General features: G+C 22.0%; 1 protein-coding gene across 9 annotated transcripts in view; it reads left to right on the top strand.

Annotated features, from left to right (window-relative positions):
* LOC412436 (protein CASC1) overlaps window positions 1–20074 on the top strand; it is a 38300-nt gene that overhangs the window by 14454 nt on the left and 3772 nt on the right. For 2 of the 9 annotated variants that reach the window (XM_016916466.2, XM_016916462.2), the window contains exons 7-18: window positions 3210–3350; window positions 3420–3494; window positions 3569–3798; window positions 3890–4071; window positions 4159–4449; window positions 4543–4704; window positions 10264–10417; window positions 10525–10816; window positions 10918–11013; window positions 11124–11345; window positions 11419–11526; window positions 19257–20047. In XM_016916466.2, the coding sequence (XP_016771955.1) occupies window positions 3210–3350; window positions 3420–3494; window positions 3569–3798; window positions 3890–4071; window positions 4159–4449; window positions 4543–4704; window positions 10264–10417; window positions 10525–10816; window positions 10918–11013; window positions 11124–11345; window positions 11419–11526; window positions 19257–19397 (2094 nt within the window). In that variant the 3' untranslated portion in view covers window positions 19398–20047. Of the gene's footprint in view, window positions 1–1206; window positions 1730–3209; window positions 3351–3419; window positions 3495–3568; window positions 3799–3889; window positions 4072–4158; window positions 4450–4542; window positions 4705–10263; window positions 10418–10524; window positions 10817–10917; window positions 11014–11098; window positions 11346–11418; window positions 11527–12420; window positions 12568–19256; window positions 20048–20074 lie in introns of those variants that run through there. The other 7 variants (XM_026444474.1, XM_016916467.2, XM_016916472.2 and 4 more) reach the window with 7 other exon arrangements.

Here is a 20074-nt window from a genome sequence, read left to right as displayed (position 1 = left end):
TCATCTATCATTTTAACATCTTAAAATATTGATAAAAAAAAATATTGAAAAAGAAATCTGCAATTGGAAGAATCTTAAACAAAAAAAGTAAAGAGATCTAAACAGAATTTATATGCAAGATAATTTTTTGATGAAAATTTTGCAGATTTTCAAGCACAAGAAAATGATCATATTTTTAGGAAAAAAAAATAATATTAAATAAATGGAATGTGAGGAACAGTATTATATATTAAAATAAAATTACTGAATTCAGTGTTAAACTTGTGAAAAATGTTTCACGAAGAATATTCAGAATTTTTGAATATATGTAATTAATATATGTCTTTTAATTAATTTTTATTTATGTATTTTAAAAAGAAAATAATTTTTTTTATTTATTATTATTATTTATTTATATTTTTATTATTATATATTATAATTTTTTTTTTTTATAACATGTATTTTCTATCTAAGCCATAACTTGAAGAGTATCATTTTTTGGATGAAATGATTGTATGCATAGAATTCAATTATATTTTTTTTCAAAAATAATTATTTCTCCTTTTTTTCAATATTATAAATCTATATGTATTTATATTTGCAAATATATATTTTTGTTTATATTTTAATTAAATTTAAAGTATACTGATCATTTTTGAAAATTTGAATTGAAATTATCTTATTCATAGAATACTTTTAAAGAGTTGATTAAGTCAAAATAAATATAAAATTTTGCTATATAAATGTCAGTTAAGCTTTATTTATTAAGTTATCATTAAATTTAAATATTAAATTTACTATGTGAGTTAAATAAAACGAAATAAGAACAGAATATGATATAAGGAAGACAATTTCATTTTTTTTTTAAATTTCATCAAATTTTTTATGAAATTTTTTATAAACTTTAACTTATAATTTAATAAATTTTTTTTTATAGTTTAATAAGATATTTTTATATATGTTATATGTTAATTATATATATGTTATATGTTAATTTTTGTGTTTGGCCTTTAGAATCGATTTTCCAAAGGTGTTCCCTGAATATATTAATATTCTCTAAAAAAATAGTACGAATAATGTGATTGGTTTATCTTTTATTCATCATGAAAGATACTTAAGAAGAACAGATAGTTTGAATTGTATTATGCATATGTTAATTTGTGTATATTTATTCCATCCTTTAATATTAATTGTAAAAATTTAACAATTGATCATTTTAAAAGAAATATAAAAATATTGAATGTAAAAAAAACTTATTTTAAAAATGTTAATCTCACAAAAGAAGTATATTTGAAGTATTAGATTACCTGAGCAAAATGCTCGAGGATAGCAAATATTAGAGTCCTATAAATTTTTTTCGTCATGCTAGGAATGACTTTAATTGGCTATTTTTATATGAACATGCAAGTTTATTTATTAGTTGTTTATGGTTTCAATTGTCTCTTTTTTAAACTATGTTTTGTTGATGATACAGTCTCTTTTAAAACTTTTTTCTACATCGTTCAATATGAATAGCCAAAAGAAGCATTTGCAGCATGTTATGTTTCATTGTTTTAAAAAAGATGATAATACAAATGATACTGCAGACGAGATTTGTACCATTTACAGGAGAGGTGCTACAACTATTACGACCATCCGCAATTGATTTAAGAAATTTAGAGCTGGCAATTTTGACTTGAAAAGCCCACAGCGGTCCTCCAGCAGCGACGGATGCGAAACTTATCAAGGTCATGCTTGCAAGATTTGCAACGTGCGTGAAATAACGAATACCATTAATATTCCCAGGATAACGCTACATAATCATTTGATCAGAATGGGATGTCAACAGAGTAAAATTTGGGTTCTATGGCTATTGTAACGGAGACCGATCTTATGAATCGGTCTACGTGCGATTTGCTTTTCGAAAGAGATCCTTTCTTGAAGAGGCTTGTCATTGAAGACGAGATTTGGATTTTGTGCATCGAAAACGTACTTGATGACAATAGATTTTCAACTCGCGATTTTCAAGTTGCAAAGCGCGATTTCATCCGAAGAAAGTTCTTTTATTTATTTGATGGGAATGGAGAAGTAGTTTACTATGAGTTCCTTTCTCAAGATGAATCCATCAATTCTGCAAAATATTGCAATCAGCTTGATGAACTGAAAACCGCCATCGCAGAAAAGCAACCAGAATTGGCGAATTGAGGTGTCTTTTTTCATTGCAACAATATAAAATTATATTGACTGTAAGAGAAAAATTGTTAAAGTTTGATTAGGATATTCTACCGCATCTTCTGCATTTTCCAGATCTTTCTCTATTTGACTATTATTTGTTTCTGTCATTAAAAAATTCTTTTCATGATAAACGGTTCTATCCGTAAGCGAAATAAAAACGCACCTCGAGGAATATTTTGCAAATAAGCCTCAAAAATTTTGAAAGGGAATAATAAGATCTCCTGAGAAATGTAAAAAGATTATAGAGCAGAACAGTTCACATATAACGCAATAAATCAAATAAACAACAAATTCATTTCGTATCAAAAAAAGACTTATGGGACACCCTAATATGTTATGAGACTCATGGAAAGTTTTTAATAACAAGAAATAGCAATACATGCATAGGCAAACAATAGTGATGTTTTAAACATTCCATACAATTCATGACAAATAAAATAATAATATAATAATATAGTATAATATAATATAGTATAATATAAGTATCATAATCTCCATGAAACCTTTTAAGATTTAAGATTATTTTTTAAAAAATTAGAAGTTCTAAATGAAATCAAAAAAATAAAAAAAAAGAACTTGTTGATAAAAAAGAAATATTCAAATAATTCGAAAAATATTTTTTTTTATCTAAAAATTAAATAAAATTGTTAAATTATTTGTCATAACTTATACTATTATATAATTTATGTTATGTTATATTACATTTTTAATTTTGATTGACAATTAAAAACTATATAATTATAAATTAATAAGATTTGGATAGCATATTTAAATAATTATAGTAATTATTTGTATAAATAGTAAATAATTATTTGCATCTATTTATAATATATGCAATATTCAATATGATATTAAAAATTTTTTATTACTATGTCAGAAATTAGTTGAAGCTAAACTTCCATTTCCTTAAAATTTCGATTCAGTAATGCTTGGATCATATTGTATTTTACCTTCCTTTGTTAGATAATTATTAAAAATTATCATCATCTCTCTCTATTTCTGTCAATGAATTTTAGTGGATTCGATATATGACTTGTGATGGTCTTCCGAATCCTGGATTGCTATCTGACATGAATACCTTTTTGTTTCTTTGGTCATTGGAAGATGAACTTGCAACTATGGATACCATAGAAGAAAAATGTCGAGTGATCATACATGTAAATAATATATATATATATTTCAGCTTTTAATTTATAATTACGATTAATTATAATATGGCATTTCAGTTATTGAATAAACTTGATAAAATTATTCGCTTTTCCACGTTAATTACGAAAGAATATGTGACTGAATGCGAAACGGTAATTCTTGATAAAATTTTATCTCATTTCTTCTTTTACTTTCTTTGTAAAATATTTATATGATTAATACACAGATCGCTGCCCAACTTCGATTAAAACTGCAACGATGGATAGATCTTGCATGTTATCATATGTTACGTAACATCGAGACAAACATGATTAGAGAAAATACAAAAACAACTAGATATGTTCGAACTACGAACAAAGCAATATGTTGTGTTTGGGCTCCGATTACATTACCAATAGGAATGAAACGACAAGTAATGGAAAGAGATCGACCATCGTTATTTCCTGGAGTTCCTGAGTATATACTTTCTTCAATTTAATTCCTAGCATTATTAAACTATTAAACTATATTTTATTAAGTCTAATATAATTTATATGTTGCTCAATAGAAAATGCATTGAAATAGAATTTAAAGAAATAAAGTTAAGAATTAAAATGCCAAGCGACATGGATTGTCATTGTATGGCGATTAGAGGTCTATGGCTTGCTTATGATCATTATTCAATTGGGTCGAATTCTTATTGGATGTCCAAACTTCCAGAGATAGTCGATTTGTGGAATCCTACTCTCGGTATGTTATGTATCATTCTATTACTATCAATTTTTCATTCAAATTGTGTAAATTTAATTCTTTTTATCGCTTTTTTCCCTTTATTAGGTCTTTTTGAATATTCAATAAAAGAATATGATGAAAAAATTCGAATAGGCGAAGAGCAAGCAGAAGGAAGACGTTTGCGATTAGAAGAAAAAAAAGCGATACTTGAAAAGTTAGAGTATCCTTCGGTACCGCGAATTGATAAGAGAAAACGTGCTAGAAAGCCAAAAAAATCTTCACCGAAAGATCATCAAACAGAATTCGAATCCATGTTGACTTCAATATTACCTTCGAAATTATCGGAATTATTACCTTATTTACCCACCCCAAATGAGATCATTCTTGAAAAGGAAGGTACAGTTTTCGTTTAATTCTCATATAATGTAAATTTGGTTTAATTCTCGTTTGATAAAATTATGCGAATATAGAATAAAATTTTGTTCACAGAAAAAGCTATGTCAGAAAGTAAAAAACTATTATTTACTCGATGCGAAAAAACGGAAGTGAACTTGCGAAAATATAGAATTCTCGGTGGAATATTTCGCGTGGATATTCTCTATCAACCACCGCAACCGAAGGATCTTGGAAAAGATACTTACTTAACAACTCGTGAGTTTATGTACATGTCACTATCACTATTTACACTAGTTCAGCAATTATTCAACAATTATTTATATAGACAATTCAACAAAGTGTGATTTTCAGATTGTAAAATGATTGTTTCAATTGAATATTATCGCTCAAAAAACCACTTATGATTATAGTACATTTTTATATTATGAATTTTAATTGAACTTAATGATAATTAATTTTAATTGTTTTTGTGATTGATAATTGATTGAATTCTGCAGTTTCTCATTATGATTTAATTTATATTAAATTTTTTTGACCTCTGACTAATTGTAATTTAATTAATAATTGAATATGTACTGAAATTTGATTTTTTAGAAACTGTTGTAAATCTTGGTTTTTCTTGCAATTACTATTTTTGGTAAAAAAAAAAAATAATAATAATTAAAATAATTAAAAAGGAATTCCAACAATGGATTCTTACGAGATAAATTGCAATACAGAGATCAAAATCTTTACATTATTTTAATCGCAAACAAACTGTAACTTACAAATTGACCATTATTATTATATCTTAGTTTCTCGAATAATTGAGAATAATTGAAAGTTTAGAACAATGTATTCATAATTTATTATTCATTTCATTATTATTAGAAACCTAAATCTGCAGGAAACCTAAATTGTTGAAAATACTATTGAAAAATGAAATTCAAGCAATTGATGATCACTTCATAAGTCATCCTAATTTTTGTTTTCAACATGCTTACTCACTTTGAAATCGCTAGCGATTTCAACATTAATTATATATCAAGATAATATAGAGCTATATTTTATGACTAAATATATAATTGATATATAATATTAATTAATATTGATATTAAAATATATATTAATTCTAATTTTCTAAAATTTTTATTTCTCTTTATATAATTGGTGATTTTAATCTCCATCATCCAAATTCAATTCGAAATAGAATATTGTTTACTCGCTAGTTTTATGACTCTATCCATCATTGTAGAGAGATTTTTCTCTTGTATTGTCACTAAATCATTTTTTTGCAAAATGTATATTATTAAAATGTGTCACTTGTTTGCTATTGTTATATATATATATATATATATATATATATATATATATATATATATATATATATATATAAATATATATTGTTTATTCTTTATTTTATCAATGTATTTATCAGAAATGCTGGAACATTTCTTGGATTAATTGATATCTAAACAATTGATTTTAACTTTTCACAAATTGTCTTCCGATATGTATTGCCGATTAAGAAATAATTTTAAAAGATTTAAATCATCGGAATCCGATAACATAGAAGTAAAGAGATGGGAATTCAAGCAAAATTCTATTTGAGTCAGCAGAATACATATAATTCTTCGAACGATTAATTTTTATTTCAACAATGTAACATAAATGATATTTTAAGAATTTTATTGCACTTTCCATAATTCACTCAAGTATGACATATACTTCTATAATTCAAATATCATTCTGTGCTCTTTCTAATTTATCTGACATCTTCATGTTATGCTTCTTCAAATATATCTAATTCATGTAGTTTATTTTGTGTTTCTATTACATATTACATTATAAAATTGTTCTGTTATTCAAATATATTGTTTTGTATAATTTTCTGTGAATCTCCAATTTAGAAATGTTTCAACAATAAATGATCTGTTAATTCTATATATATAATATCTATAATAAATTTTCATGACGAAAGTGTATGAAAATAAATAAATAAAATTATCATTATAGTTTTGCATTATAAGTCATATGTATCTAGCCTCTGAACTTCGACGTCTTATTTTATCTTACATAATATTTTATATATTTTTCTATTTACTTCGAAAATTTGTAGGCTATATATTAATATCGCTCGTGCAATGATATTATTATTTGTTCCCACTTCATATATAATAATCTAATATATTTGTGTTTTATAGTAATAAAATAATAGTAATTTCTATCATTAGATTTGAAGACAATTTGTTCAACAAAATATATTTTTTCTAATGAATATTTTGCAATTTACCATTTGTTCTAATAATTCTTCTAATTCTAATAGCTTTCTAATTCTTTAATTCTAATTCTTTCTTCAGCTAATTTTTTTTTTATTAAAAAATTATAATCATTTTTCGATATATTCACGTAAGTCTAATTGTAATATATCATTTCAAAATTATATACTGACCATATAAACGTCTGTTTGTAATTTGCATGTTTTTAAGAAATGAAATTTACAATAATCTTGTTTCTATTCGAGTTTTGCGGATATTTCCAAAATTTAGCAAATTATTTATCATTGTTTCTAGCTTAACATCAGACTTTCCGATTTTACCAGATAAAAGTACTGTATAATGTCAAATATTCAATCAATCTTTTGCTAATAAATGAAAATTTTCCCAATGTTATTCTATATACAACAAAATATATCTATTCCCATGAGCATGTTTATTTTTCCACATTGATTAAATTAATTAAGGATTGGCTAATCAACTATGTGTAGTATTTCTAATATTTTTTTGGCTAATAAGAGATTCGATATATCTATTATAATTTTTTTAAGCATAGAATGGTAAATTCACTATATTTGAAAGAAATACTAATTTTTTTTTAAATGATAATCTTGATTTTTTTTATTATGAAATTAATTAAATTTTTGATATTTGATTTTGTTGATCTAAATTTTTTGTTTAACCTGTTACAGAATTTTTGTATAACAAAATTATATTGAAAATTAGATTCTAGTAAGATTCAGCATTCTTATTTATTTCTTTAACTATTTCTTCAACTCTCCATTGAAAGTTTAGAAAATCATAATATGAGAAAATAAATTATTCATTTTATACGTAAAAAAATCTAAATTGTTGAAAACCTAAATTATTGAAAATGCTTAAGTTATTGAAAAATGAAATTCAAATTATTTTAATTATTTCATAAGTCAATCCTTAATAAACAATATGACAGATAATTGCAGATAAAAATAGAATTCGTTCATTTTAAAAAAAATTAATTTTTTGAATTAAGAGTATTTTTAAGTTTAATTTTATTAATTTTGTAATTAAAGATCGAAAGAAAAATTATATATACAATGATTGAATAAGAAATATGATTATTATATATTTTCATTATTATATTGTTAGGGATATATATTTTAATATTATATTATATTATAATATTATTATATTATTATATTATATATTATTATATTATATTATAATATTATATTTTATTATAATATTATATTATATTATATATTATTATATTATATTATAATATTATATTTCATTATAATATTATATTATATTATAATATAATATTTTTTAAAATAATTTTCTAAATAAACTCAAGTAATATATTTTATTATGAATATTATAAAAATAATTTATTCCTGTTTTTTTTTGTTTAAGTAATTATGTTTAAAGTATATGGTAATCTTTGATATTTCTTCATACAATTGTTGTTATTAAATAGTGAATTTAATTATAATTTCGAAAAGCTTTAATTAATTGCATTAAGAATTTTTGATAAAATATAGATCTTGTATGTTATAATTTATTAATTATTTAATTATTATTAAATTATAAAAAAAATATCTACCATAATATTTATTTAGATTATTCTGATAATTTTGATCTGATAATCTTGATATTATTGAGAACATTTTTTCAAGTAATCTTTAAAGGTTTTAAAGTCGTTCGTTGTTTTTTAAAAATGTAAAAAATAAAGATATATAATTAATTAATATATAATATAGAAGTGATTAGTTAATTAAAAGTTAATTAAAAAATAAATGAGATTAATGGATTAATTAATGATACAAAAAATAAGATATATATATATATATATATATATATATATATATATATATAGAATGATACATATAAAGAATAAAAATAAGAATATGATATAAAAATAAAAGATATAAGAATTAATTAAACTTAATTAAAAATGAAAGAATAAAATAATAAATAATAATTATTTGTAAAAATAAAAAAATAAAAAATCGAATACTTATAAAATTAATAATAAAATAAAATTATATATTATATAAAATTATTATTCCCTCTTCGAAAATATGATATATATTTTAATTTTTTTTTGTTCGAAAATATGATATACATTTGAAAAAAATTAAATAAAACTAAATATAAAATTATGTATATAAAATATAAAATTAAATATAAAAAAAATATTAAATTCATTTTATTATCATAATATAACTAAATATTAATAATTTTATAATAATGTAATCCAAATTTAGTTAAAATGAGATTTAGCCTTGTTGAATATTTCTTTTGGACATATATACTTTTTAGCTAATTAATTTTCACAATCAAGTTTTATCTTATTTATATGAGAAATTTTCTTCCTGTCAGTATAAATGATTCCATATACGTTTATAATGTTATAAAATCATTATCAAGAGTATTTTTCTCTAATTTATTAAATGCATCTTGAACATATTTAATCATTAATTGTATTTGGCGAAGCTTTATGTTATAATGATTGAATAAAATTAAAAAAATCCCAAATCGAACCACAGTTAGTGATTGTGATTTAAATTGAATATTTTAATTATCGAACCTGTAATAATAATATCTTTATCATTATTAGAGGAACTTTACAATTTTATTACTAGCATCATTTTCTAATTTTTCTTTGTTTTTCGTATATTATTGTAATAATATTATAATAATTGTTGCATGATGTTATTCATTAGTCAATTGCTTCGATTTGGCATCTCTTCTTTCTAAATTCATGTTATTTGAATTAAAATTTTCCATTTTGAAATTACAGCACTATTTTATTTTTTTTAAAAAAACTAATTTTAGATCTTCAAATTCCAACTTAACTCAAAAGCAATATCTTATATCAATATCAAATATGTTAGATTATTTAGCTTTAAATGTAAACAAGACCAATACAATGAGTATTGCCAATTGTTTTCGAAACTTTAGATAATCTAAGATTTTCTTTCAAATATATTTTTGGATAGAGGGAGTATATTATATATAAGATTATTATATTATATATTATATAATATAAAATTAATAAAAAATTAATTACTATTATAAATTTTTTACATTTTTTATTTATTATTATCAATAATAATTAATTGGAGAAAAATAATTAATCTTAGAAAAATAAATTTTATTTATTTGTATTTTTTATTTGCAAAATATCAAATTTTTTGTTTTTATGCTTTAACTCTACAGAGCAAATGTCAAATTAAGGTTTTGATATAACAGATATAGATCTATATTAATTTATTTGAAGGAAATTTAATTGTTTAATTTAATAAAATTTAACTAATATTTTTTTTTATATAAATTATTTTTTTGTTTTAGTTTTTAGAATTAACTCTTCAAAATATCTACAAACTATTGAAGCTATTATAGCCTTTTTGTAATATTAATTAATTTAATGTTAATGCCTATAAATCAATATTGTCTCTTATATCTGTTAAAATATACATATATAAGCAACTGATTTTAAATTATAGTTATATATTAGTATATAAAAATACATAATAATTTCGAATCGGAAATAAAACCTCATTCATTCTTACAGTCGAATTACCAAAAGAACCAAAATTTATGTCATTTTATAAACCATATGAAACACCTCAGTCAGATCCAGATTCCGAAAGAACGCCGGAAATTATCGAGGCTGAAATGAAAGCTTTAGAAGAGGCAATGGATGCATTAGTCTTACTTACTCTCAAGTCAGTTTGCGCAAATTTTCTTTTTTACATACTTCTATTAACACAATCTTATTCTAAGAATTTGTTAATAGAAATTGTTGTTAATATTTGTCTTGTTCTTCTGACAGATTGCCTGATTCGATTTTCTGGTTTGAACCACCAGTGATCGCTCATTGGTTACCAGAAAAAAGGATATGGTCAACAAAAGACATTCACGATATTAAATATAATGAAGAGAAACAAACAATTGCTTTCAGAACTGGAAGATTGGGTATTCATGGATTAGCTGGATATAAATACGCAAATCTTCCATTTCAAAGTTGGGAATTGAAACCAGAAAAGAAAAAAAGTGGCTGTGTTCACATTGGAGTAATTCTCACTATTACAGCTGCTATGGTTCAAGCTGAATTTCTTATCAGAGTACTTTCCTCAATTGAAACTTAAAATTTAAATGCAAAATTTTTTTATTTGATTATTTGATAGTTTTTTATTTATATTGCAAATCAATTTTATTTATACAGGAAGATCAAGTTTGTCTAAAATCATTCACCGGTATCACGTCTACGCCACTTGAAAAAATTCTCGGTGAATATTTCGAATTAGAATACTTAATCGAGGTATGTGATAATTCATTTTGAATTTTTTTTTGGCTTAAATCATATATTTATATCTATCTTCTCGCGATAATCAAATAATTGACAGTAAGTAATGCAAAAGCTGCTCACAGCGGTTACAACAGGTTGGATGTGATCTCTTTCCGGAACGAGACGCTGCCAGTTATTTGAAAGGACTCCCAATAAAACACCCGATTGCAGAGAAACATTTAAGAGAGTGTATGGCTCTTTTGTCTACTTCTTATATTTTTTCATGGTCACGATGGAATGCGACTCGAGACTTTCGAGAAATAGTTTTACAATTCAAAGAAGCACATGGCTGTATTGCTAAAGAGGTAACGAAAAGTCGATTGCTTTTCGATTATTGTTTTTAAATTGAGATTAATTACTTATTATATCTTTTTTCAGCGTACGAATGTGATGCTCTTAGTGACACCTTCGCGAACTATGCGTATACGTTGTACGGAAGTCAGTTCTGAATTTTCCGATTTACCGCTCGAGGATCAAGATACTAAGGTAAAGAAAAAAAATGATGATTATTTAGAAAATAATTGTCATTTTCAATTTTAAATTTATTATAAGAATAACAATTTTTAACAACTTTTTCCAATATATGTAACTGCTGCTTGGCTTTATTTCAGTTAGTTTGTTTTTAATACATTGAATTTCGATTATGTACATTCGATTATGTACGATTATGATAATGAGTACGAATATTACTATTTAATGAATTATTTATATAAACATATTAGACAGCCAGCATTCATATATATATAACAGCCAGCAAAATATATATTAGCAATAAACAAATTAATATCACTATATTTATTTAAATTTATTTAGGAAGAATTTAATAATAAAATATAAAAGAATATAAAAAGAATAATATAATATAATAATAATATAATAATATAATATATAATATAATAATATAAAATATAAAAAGAATAAAATATAAAACAATTCTTGTATGATCGAAAAATGATAATATTTTTGATTATCTTGTTTTTCGCATTACTTTATTTATTATTTATTATTATTTATTATTATTTATTATTTATTATTATAATACGAATAACGAATCGAAAAGTGCATAATAGTTCAATCGAAAGTTATCTCAAAAATTGTTATCTAAATTCATAATATATGCTCATGTTTATGACAAAATGCAATTGCTTATTTATAACCATATTACCAATAATTTAAAATGTATAAAAACTGAATTATTAGGTGTGCAAATAAGTTGACTGAATTCGAATTATTGTGTGTTATTTATGGTGCCATTTGAAAGAGCGTTCTTTTGTTTTTAAGAAGAGTTGTGATAAGCGCTCTAAAAGTTTTTTATGCAACAATTTCAAACAATATGCGAAAAGCATTATTTGTGTCGCTTATTTTTTGCATTCCATTTAGGAAATCAGCTGTTGAAACTACTGAAATCGTTTGTGCGGCACTGGAAGAGAATGCTGTATTTTAGAAAACAAACTTAAAATTAAAGATGCAAAAAGTAGTATCAAAGATTTAAAGCCGGAAATTTTAATTTAGAAGATGACGATTTTTCAAATACAGCAAGAAAATATGATAATGACGAATTAGAGGAATTGTTCAACGAAAATCCGATCCAGCAAGAATTGACAGAAAGATTGAAAGTCACTAGATAAGCAATATCTATCCAATTAAAACAATTGGATAAGATTTAGAAGTTAGAGCAATGGATCCCATATGAATTAAGTGAAATGAATAAGAAAAATAGATCCGAGATTTGCCTTACTTTCATGGCATAAAAGAAAAAGTTTTCTGCACAAAATTGTTATTGGTAATAAAAAATATTGAATTATATGATATAATATTATAACAATCCCAAACGATGGAAATCATGGGTTAATCTTGGAGAACCGTTAACTTCAATGATAAAACCGAATTTGCATCGCAAAAAAGTTTTACTGGGATATCCCAGGAATGATCCATTATGAACCGCTTTCATTTGAAAAGACAATTGCCGAATATTACCAAAATCAATTAATGAATTTATATGACCAGCTAAAGCAGAAATGGTCGTTGACTGAACAAGGAACAAGACACATGATTTTGCAACCCGACAATGCTTGATCATATGTTACAAAAGGAACGTGTGATACAATTTATGCGTAAGGATGGGAAGTCCTGCCACATGCGACATACTTTCCATTATCTTTTTCGGAGTTTGTAACACCAATTATCGGAGAAGTTTTTCAACTCAGTAGAAGATATCCAAAAATGTATTGATGATTTCATAATTAGTAAGTCATTCTTCAGCGATGGAATTTATAATTTATTCATCAGGTGGGAAAAGAGAGTTATAGAGAATGAGGATGAATACTTTGAAATATTATCTTATACCTGATTTATGTAATAAAATCTTGAATTTAAAAAAAAAAGGGAAAAAAATTTATTTGCACGCCTAATAATATCAATGGATCTGTAAAATATGAAAATGAAATATATAACAATGCTTGAATAACTGAAATTATAATAATATTGAAATCAATATTTAATAATTATATTAAATAATTGAATAGTAGTCATAGTAATTTTAATTTCTCAAAGATTGTTTTATTCTATTTTCTTGCATTTCGTGAATTCAAAAAATACATGAAATATCTAATCTGTGCATAGATAAATACTAATTATAAACAATAAGTTATATTAATTCATCCATTATACATTTTAAATACTAGTATAATATGTTTATAAAAATAAACAGCAATTCCATATTGATACATACATTGGACACATATGTATAGACAAAATTCTGTAATAGTAATAATAATTTTTGTTAATTTTAAAAATTATAAATTTGCGACAAATTTGAGGTAATTAGTTTTAAATTTAATTTTAAATTTTCAATCGAATTATCGTATATTTTCTAAGTCATTTAATAACTAAAGTTATTCTTGTTTTATATTTAATTTTTGCATTCTAAATATTAAAATTAAAATATTTCAAGTCTATTACGAGGACATAGTTTTTTGACTGGTTTATTTTTTATATATTTTAAGTACTAACTACTGTAATATAAAAAACGTGATGCAGATAATGAATCATATACTATTAAATATATAAATGAAATTTAATAACATTTATACAATTTTTTAAAAATATATTTAAAATTAAGAGCAAAGATTGCATATACAAAAAAAGTTGTTAAATATGTTGATAATATTTTTATTGTATAATATATATAGATATTATATATATATATATATCATTTATATATATACATATATATATATATATATATATGTATATGTATATATATAAATGATCGTTTTCTAAATATTTATCGAAAAAATAAAAATTCCGATGTACTTTTACTTATTGAAATAAGGAATTAAAAAATATATGATAGCTTGATAGAAAGCTTATGTCTCAAAAATTACAATGATTACAAATTTATAATATAGTTTTTGATATATTAACAAAAATATATTAGTATTATTTTTATATATATTATATATATTATTTTTATATATATAAAAATTTACAAGAAAATAATGAAAAAGTTAAAAAGTAAAATGCAAATTTTCACATTTATCAATCTAAAATAGATGGAAGATTTTAAAAACAAACATAAATAAAATATGAAGAATTAAAACAATATTACTCTATTAAAATAATACACATTATAGTTAATCATGATAATTATATTAAATTAATCATTACATTTTTTCGTCATCGAATATTAATAAATATATATATAACATAGAATCTGACAATAAACCGAGATAAAAATTAATATAGAACTACAGAGAAATATAATATATATCAAAATATCGATATCAAATGTATAGCAATAGAAAAAATTACTATAATAAATTACCAGTTTGTGTTTAAAATGTATTTTACAACATTGCGGATAAAGTAAAATAAAAAATATAAACAATAATTAAGCAGCAAAAAAAAAAATATCTTGCAAATCACAAAATTTGTATAAAAACAGATACAATAAAAACTTCTTTCTTCCTTTTAAAAATTAAATGATTTCAAATAGAAAACAAACAAATAATAATTTAGTAATAATAATAATCTAATACTTATAATTTTTTTATTTAATGACTTTCAATCTTTATAAGTAACAGAATTTATTGAAATATAACAGATACATAACTTATATAAATTGTTATATAACATTAATATTATACATAATAACAGATTATCAAATTTTCATCAACTTAATCATTTCAGAAATTTCCAGAATTAAAATTATTATTAATTTAATCGATAAAAATATAAAGTTTATATGATAAATAATAAATAATTTTTATTATATAATATTTATTTTAATATTTATTATTAAAATTTTTATTTTATAATTAATTTTTATTATTTTTTATTATAAATTTATATATTATATATTAGAATTATTTATATTATCAATCATAATAATTAATCATAATAAATAATAGATTGTTTAATCAAAATAATATGGAATAATAAGAATAACAATAATAATAAAAAAATTTATATTATTATAATGTTATTATTATTGTTATAATATAAAATTATATTATATAGTAAAAAGAAAAATATTTATTTACATGATTTTTTATTTATTTTGATGATAATTTAAACAAAATATTCATGGTAATTTCAGAAATTCATTTTATAAAATTTCATTATAGTATATGATACAAAACATCCATTAAGATGTGAAAGAACTATTATTATTAAAAATATTATTAAAAATAGCATTAAATACTACATAAAATTTCATTATATGATACAAAACATCCATTAAGATGTGAAAGAACTATTATTATTAAAAATAATAATTAAAAAAACAGTAATTAAAAAAATACCAAACTTTATAAACTTCATAATAATTAAAGAATAATAAATAGAATGCAAATTATTTTAAAGTTTAGAATTCTGATTGATTATTTGTAAAATCTACATCAAATAGAAAATATGCACATATTATGTAATAATATTATAAATTAGAATAAGTTTAATTCAATAATCAATAAGAAATTAAATTGTAAAATAAAAAATTTGAATTTTTGAGAATATAAGATCGAATATATCTAATCGAAATAATTCAAAAAGTAATTTAATTATCCATTGATAAAAATAAAATCGTTAATATAATAATAATATTGTAATATACAACTAGAAAAAACAAATAATAGCTGAATGCATATATTAAAAACATTAAAAAAATTACAAATATAGATATGTAGTAAAGGATATAATAAATATTTTTTCAATGTTAATTTTTTCAAAATTATTATGAAAAGCGATATAAAGATTAATAGTGTCTATAATATTATATATATATACTTATATAAGATTATGTAACTCTTTATTTAACAAACACTTATTTTGAATAAGTTTTAAATTCCAGAATATTGATAAAATTTGTATACAATATTTTATTTAAATCCATAGATAAATGTATCTCGTTATATATTTTATTTAATCATTGAATTTTTTTTTATAAGATTTCAGATTATGAAGATATTTTTTTATAAACTTTTTTTTATTATATTTAATTATTCTCATAAAAAAATCAATAATAATATCAATAGTAATGTATAAATGTATCAATTGAAAAACTTTATCTTTTATTTACATGCTTATAATAATATCTTATTCTGATATGAAATTACTAAACAAAAAAAAATAATAATCAAAATTTAACATTTATATTTTAATTACATTATATTATTATCACGTCTTGTATCCATTAAAAATCTGTATAAATATTATATTTTTCTTCTTTTCAGCTTATTATTGCAATATTTTATTCATTAATTTTTTTTGAATAATATTATTTCGATTACTGTATAATTTAGTTTGAATAAAATGCGATATGCATTTCTTGATCGAAAAAGCAAATTTTGAGACAGGAAGAAAAGGAAAAAGAAAAATATAGAATTTTAGCTTTGAGTCTTTATGAGTTTCTAAAATATTAGTAAAAAAAATTTTTGATATGATTGAATTTTGTCTATATGTGCTTGTTGGCAATATATGCGTCAATACGCATATACGATATGACTACTTATCTATTGTTTTTATAAATACATTGCAACGGATGATGTCCAAAATGTAAAATATGTCCAAAATAAATGTAAAAATATATATAAAAATTGTTCAAAATAATGAGTAGACCATTAAAAATCTAATTCCTTATGGATTATAGTTTTTTTTTACATAGATTTCAATTTGCATAATTAAAAATTTTTTTTAAACGAGATAACATAAGTATATATTATATAGTTATACAATATTTATATATATTGTATAATATATTATATTGAAATTTAGAAATAATAATTTATGTATAAAAGGATATTGATATATTTATTTTTCGAAGCATTCTGCTACGCAAGCAATACATATTATATTATTATACATATATTGAATGCTCTTTTGTTAGCGCAGTGCATCATTTCTATCTTACAATAATTTGTTAATTAAACATTATTGAAAATATATATATAAACTTTTTTCATCATTTTAATATTTAGAATTTACAAAAATGTTACATAAATACTTTATATATATTTGTTTTAACAATTATAACTAATTTATTTTTTCATATAGATAATTTTTCTTATTATTATGATAATTTAATATTTTACATATTTATTAAAATTTTACGTATTTTCTTTCACAAAATATTTTTACATTGTTACAACAAATCACTTATAAATGATTACTCATTATTTTAATGATTGAATTGTTATTATGAATGAATTGTTATTGTTATTATTTATTCGAAATAGACGCGCAATAATTCAATTTTAAATAAATATGTCTATTTTTCCCATATATCTTCTGTATATCTCAAATGTTATTGTAAATAAAGTATTCGTTCAGTAGATGAATATTTGTAGATGAATATATAGTAAATGAATATAGTATATAGAAACATTATAATTTATACAATGTCTTATCTCCAATTATTATGTCACAAATAAGATATATAATTATATCTAATTTTTTCAATTTGAGTTTTTGAAAATAGTTCTAATGATTTCCTTAATCAAACTTTATAGAGAACACCTTTGAAAAGTTTGCAGAAAAAGATTAATTTATGGAACGACAATATTAATTATCTCATTTCTGTCGAAATAACAATGATTTGTTAATGAGTCAAACTATTGATATATATAATTTATAGTCGATTGATCATCCCTACTTATATTATTCAATTATTTAATCTATAATCAAATTGTTCTTAGATTCTATCATTTTCAAAAATTAAAATCATTTGTTCATCATTCTAATACTAGGCACAATATTAACTATATTTGCAGATAATAAGTCAAATAATTTTAGATATTTGTTTTTTCTAGTTTAATCTATTATTTGATTTTAATATCATTGTCTTTTTGTTTTCTTATTAATGATTTCAAGTTCAGATCTGAACAATTTTTTTCTCTGCTTGCTTCTTTATTTCTATTACTATGCCGATTCTCTTATAATATTCTAATCTTTGCCTTTTTTTCATACTAAGTATTACGGGGAGGAGATGGGAGGAGGGGGAAGAGGAGCAGTATATACAAGGATCATATGCGGTTTACGAATCACCAATTGAGAGATATAGAAATAGGATTTTCTAAACGAGTATTGCTTATACACATTCAATTATGACGAATAGTATAAATGATCCAATAATCATAAGATACAATAGCGAAACATGTTTAAAAAATTCTATTTTTAGATAAACGATGAATAATGTCGATCCATCGTTATAATCATTATTGTTACTTAATATTTATAATATCGATATTATCGACTATATATTATAAATATATATATATATATATATATATATATATATATATATATATATATATATATAATATAAAAATGGTAAATACAATCTATCTCTCTTCTAATAGAAAATAAAAATATGAGATTTCTGATATTGTAATAATTCAAAATCACAATTGTTAATAATCAATCTATTAGTTGAAATTTTTGGCCTATTTCTTTGGCCTTGCTTCTTCTAGGATTATCCTTATCTTTTATCCAACATCTTAGACATCTATATATTTATCATATGATTTATCACTAATTTCTTTTACATTAAATATAATACACAACAAAATTAAATATTTTTGTTAATATCTCATTGACGAACTATAATTCTTGAGACATAAGCTTTCGACTCTATTATCATACAATTCCTGCAATTCCAATTTGCAAGAAATGAATTCCTTCATCTCATACTTATCTTTTCTCTTTTTTTATGTGTATAGTACTATGCCGACCTCTATCAACTGGCATTACATACTTCCGGAATCAAGACTCGATTGTTAACGAAACAGATTACATATAAATTAACATCAACGGTTACTCAGCTTCTTGAACGTACCAATGTAATCAGCATGTCTTCTTAATCCGATCAAATCACTTGTCAAAATGAATATTATGTAAATGTTTCATAAAAAATAAAAGGGAAATAAAATTCAATAAAAAATTCGTTTCTCAAACGAAATTCTCTTTATTCGGATATACAACATATGTCGAGCATCAAGCAATATTCAGGAAATAAATATCTCCGTTCGATCAATTTATCAACGATATTAGTATATAAAACAATATTTCGAAGGAAATACACATATCGAATTTATGACTAAAAAGTTAATGGATGTATTTCATTGGATTGGCAGGAGAAGGATAAAATAACAAAATAAAATAGATATGTACGACTGAATTGGTTATTAGAAATGAAAGAATGAGATATGAAACAAATAACATATTCATTAAGGATTTATGAGATTTGATCAATAATATATAATGTATAAATAAGCAATACAACAACAAGTAAACGATAGAGCGTTAAATCTGTATGATCAAAATATTATTCCACGAATTTAATTACAAGAATTTGACTAATGCAAATATCTTGTTAAGCAGATATTTGACTAAGCAAATCTAGCTACGCGGATTTGTTCATGCGATTTTCGATAATGAATGATATGCATCATCGCGAAACTGCAATTATATTTCGAACGGAAATATAGTTCGTTTCTTTTTTCGTTTGTTATTTCGTTATATATCCCTCCCCCTCTCC

This window comes from Apis mellifera, linkage group LG1 (genome assembly GCF_003254395.2).
Source record: "Apis mellifera strain DH4 linkage group LG1, Amel_HAv3.1, whole genome shotgun sequence".
Classification (NCBI taxonomy): Eukaryota; Metazoa; Arthropoda; class Insecta; order Hymenoptera; family Apidae; genus Apis; species Apis mellifera.
The sequence above is the reverse complement of the archived record's forward strand: the minus strand, read 5'-3'. Positions and strand labels throughout refer to the sequence as shown.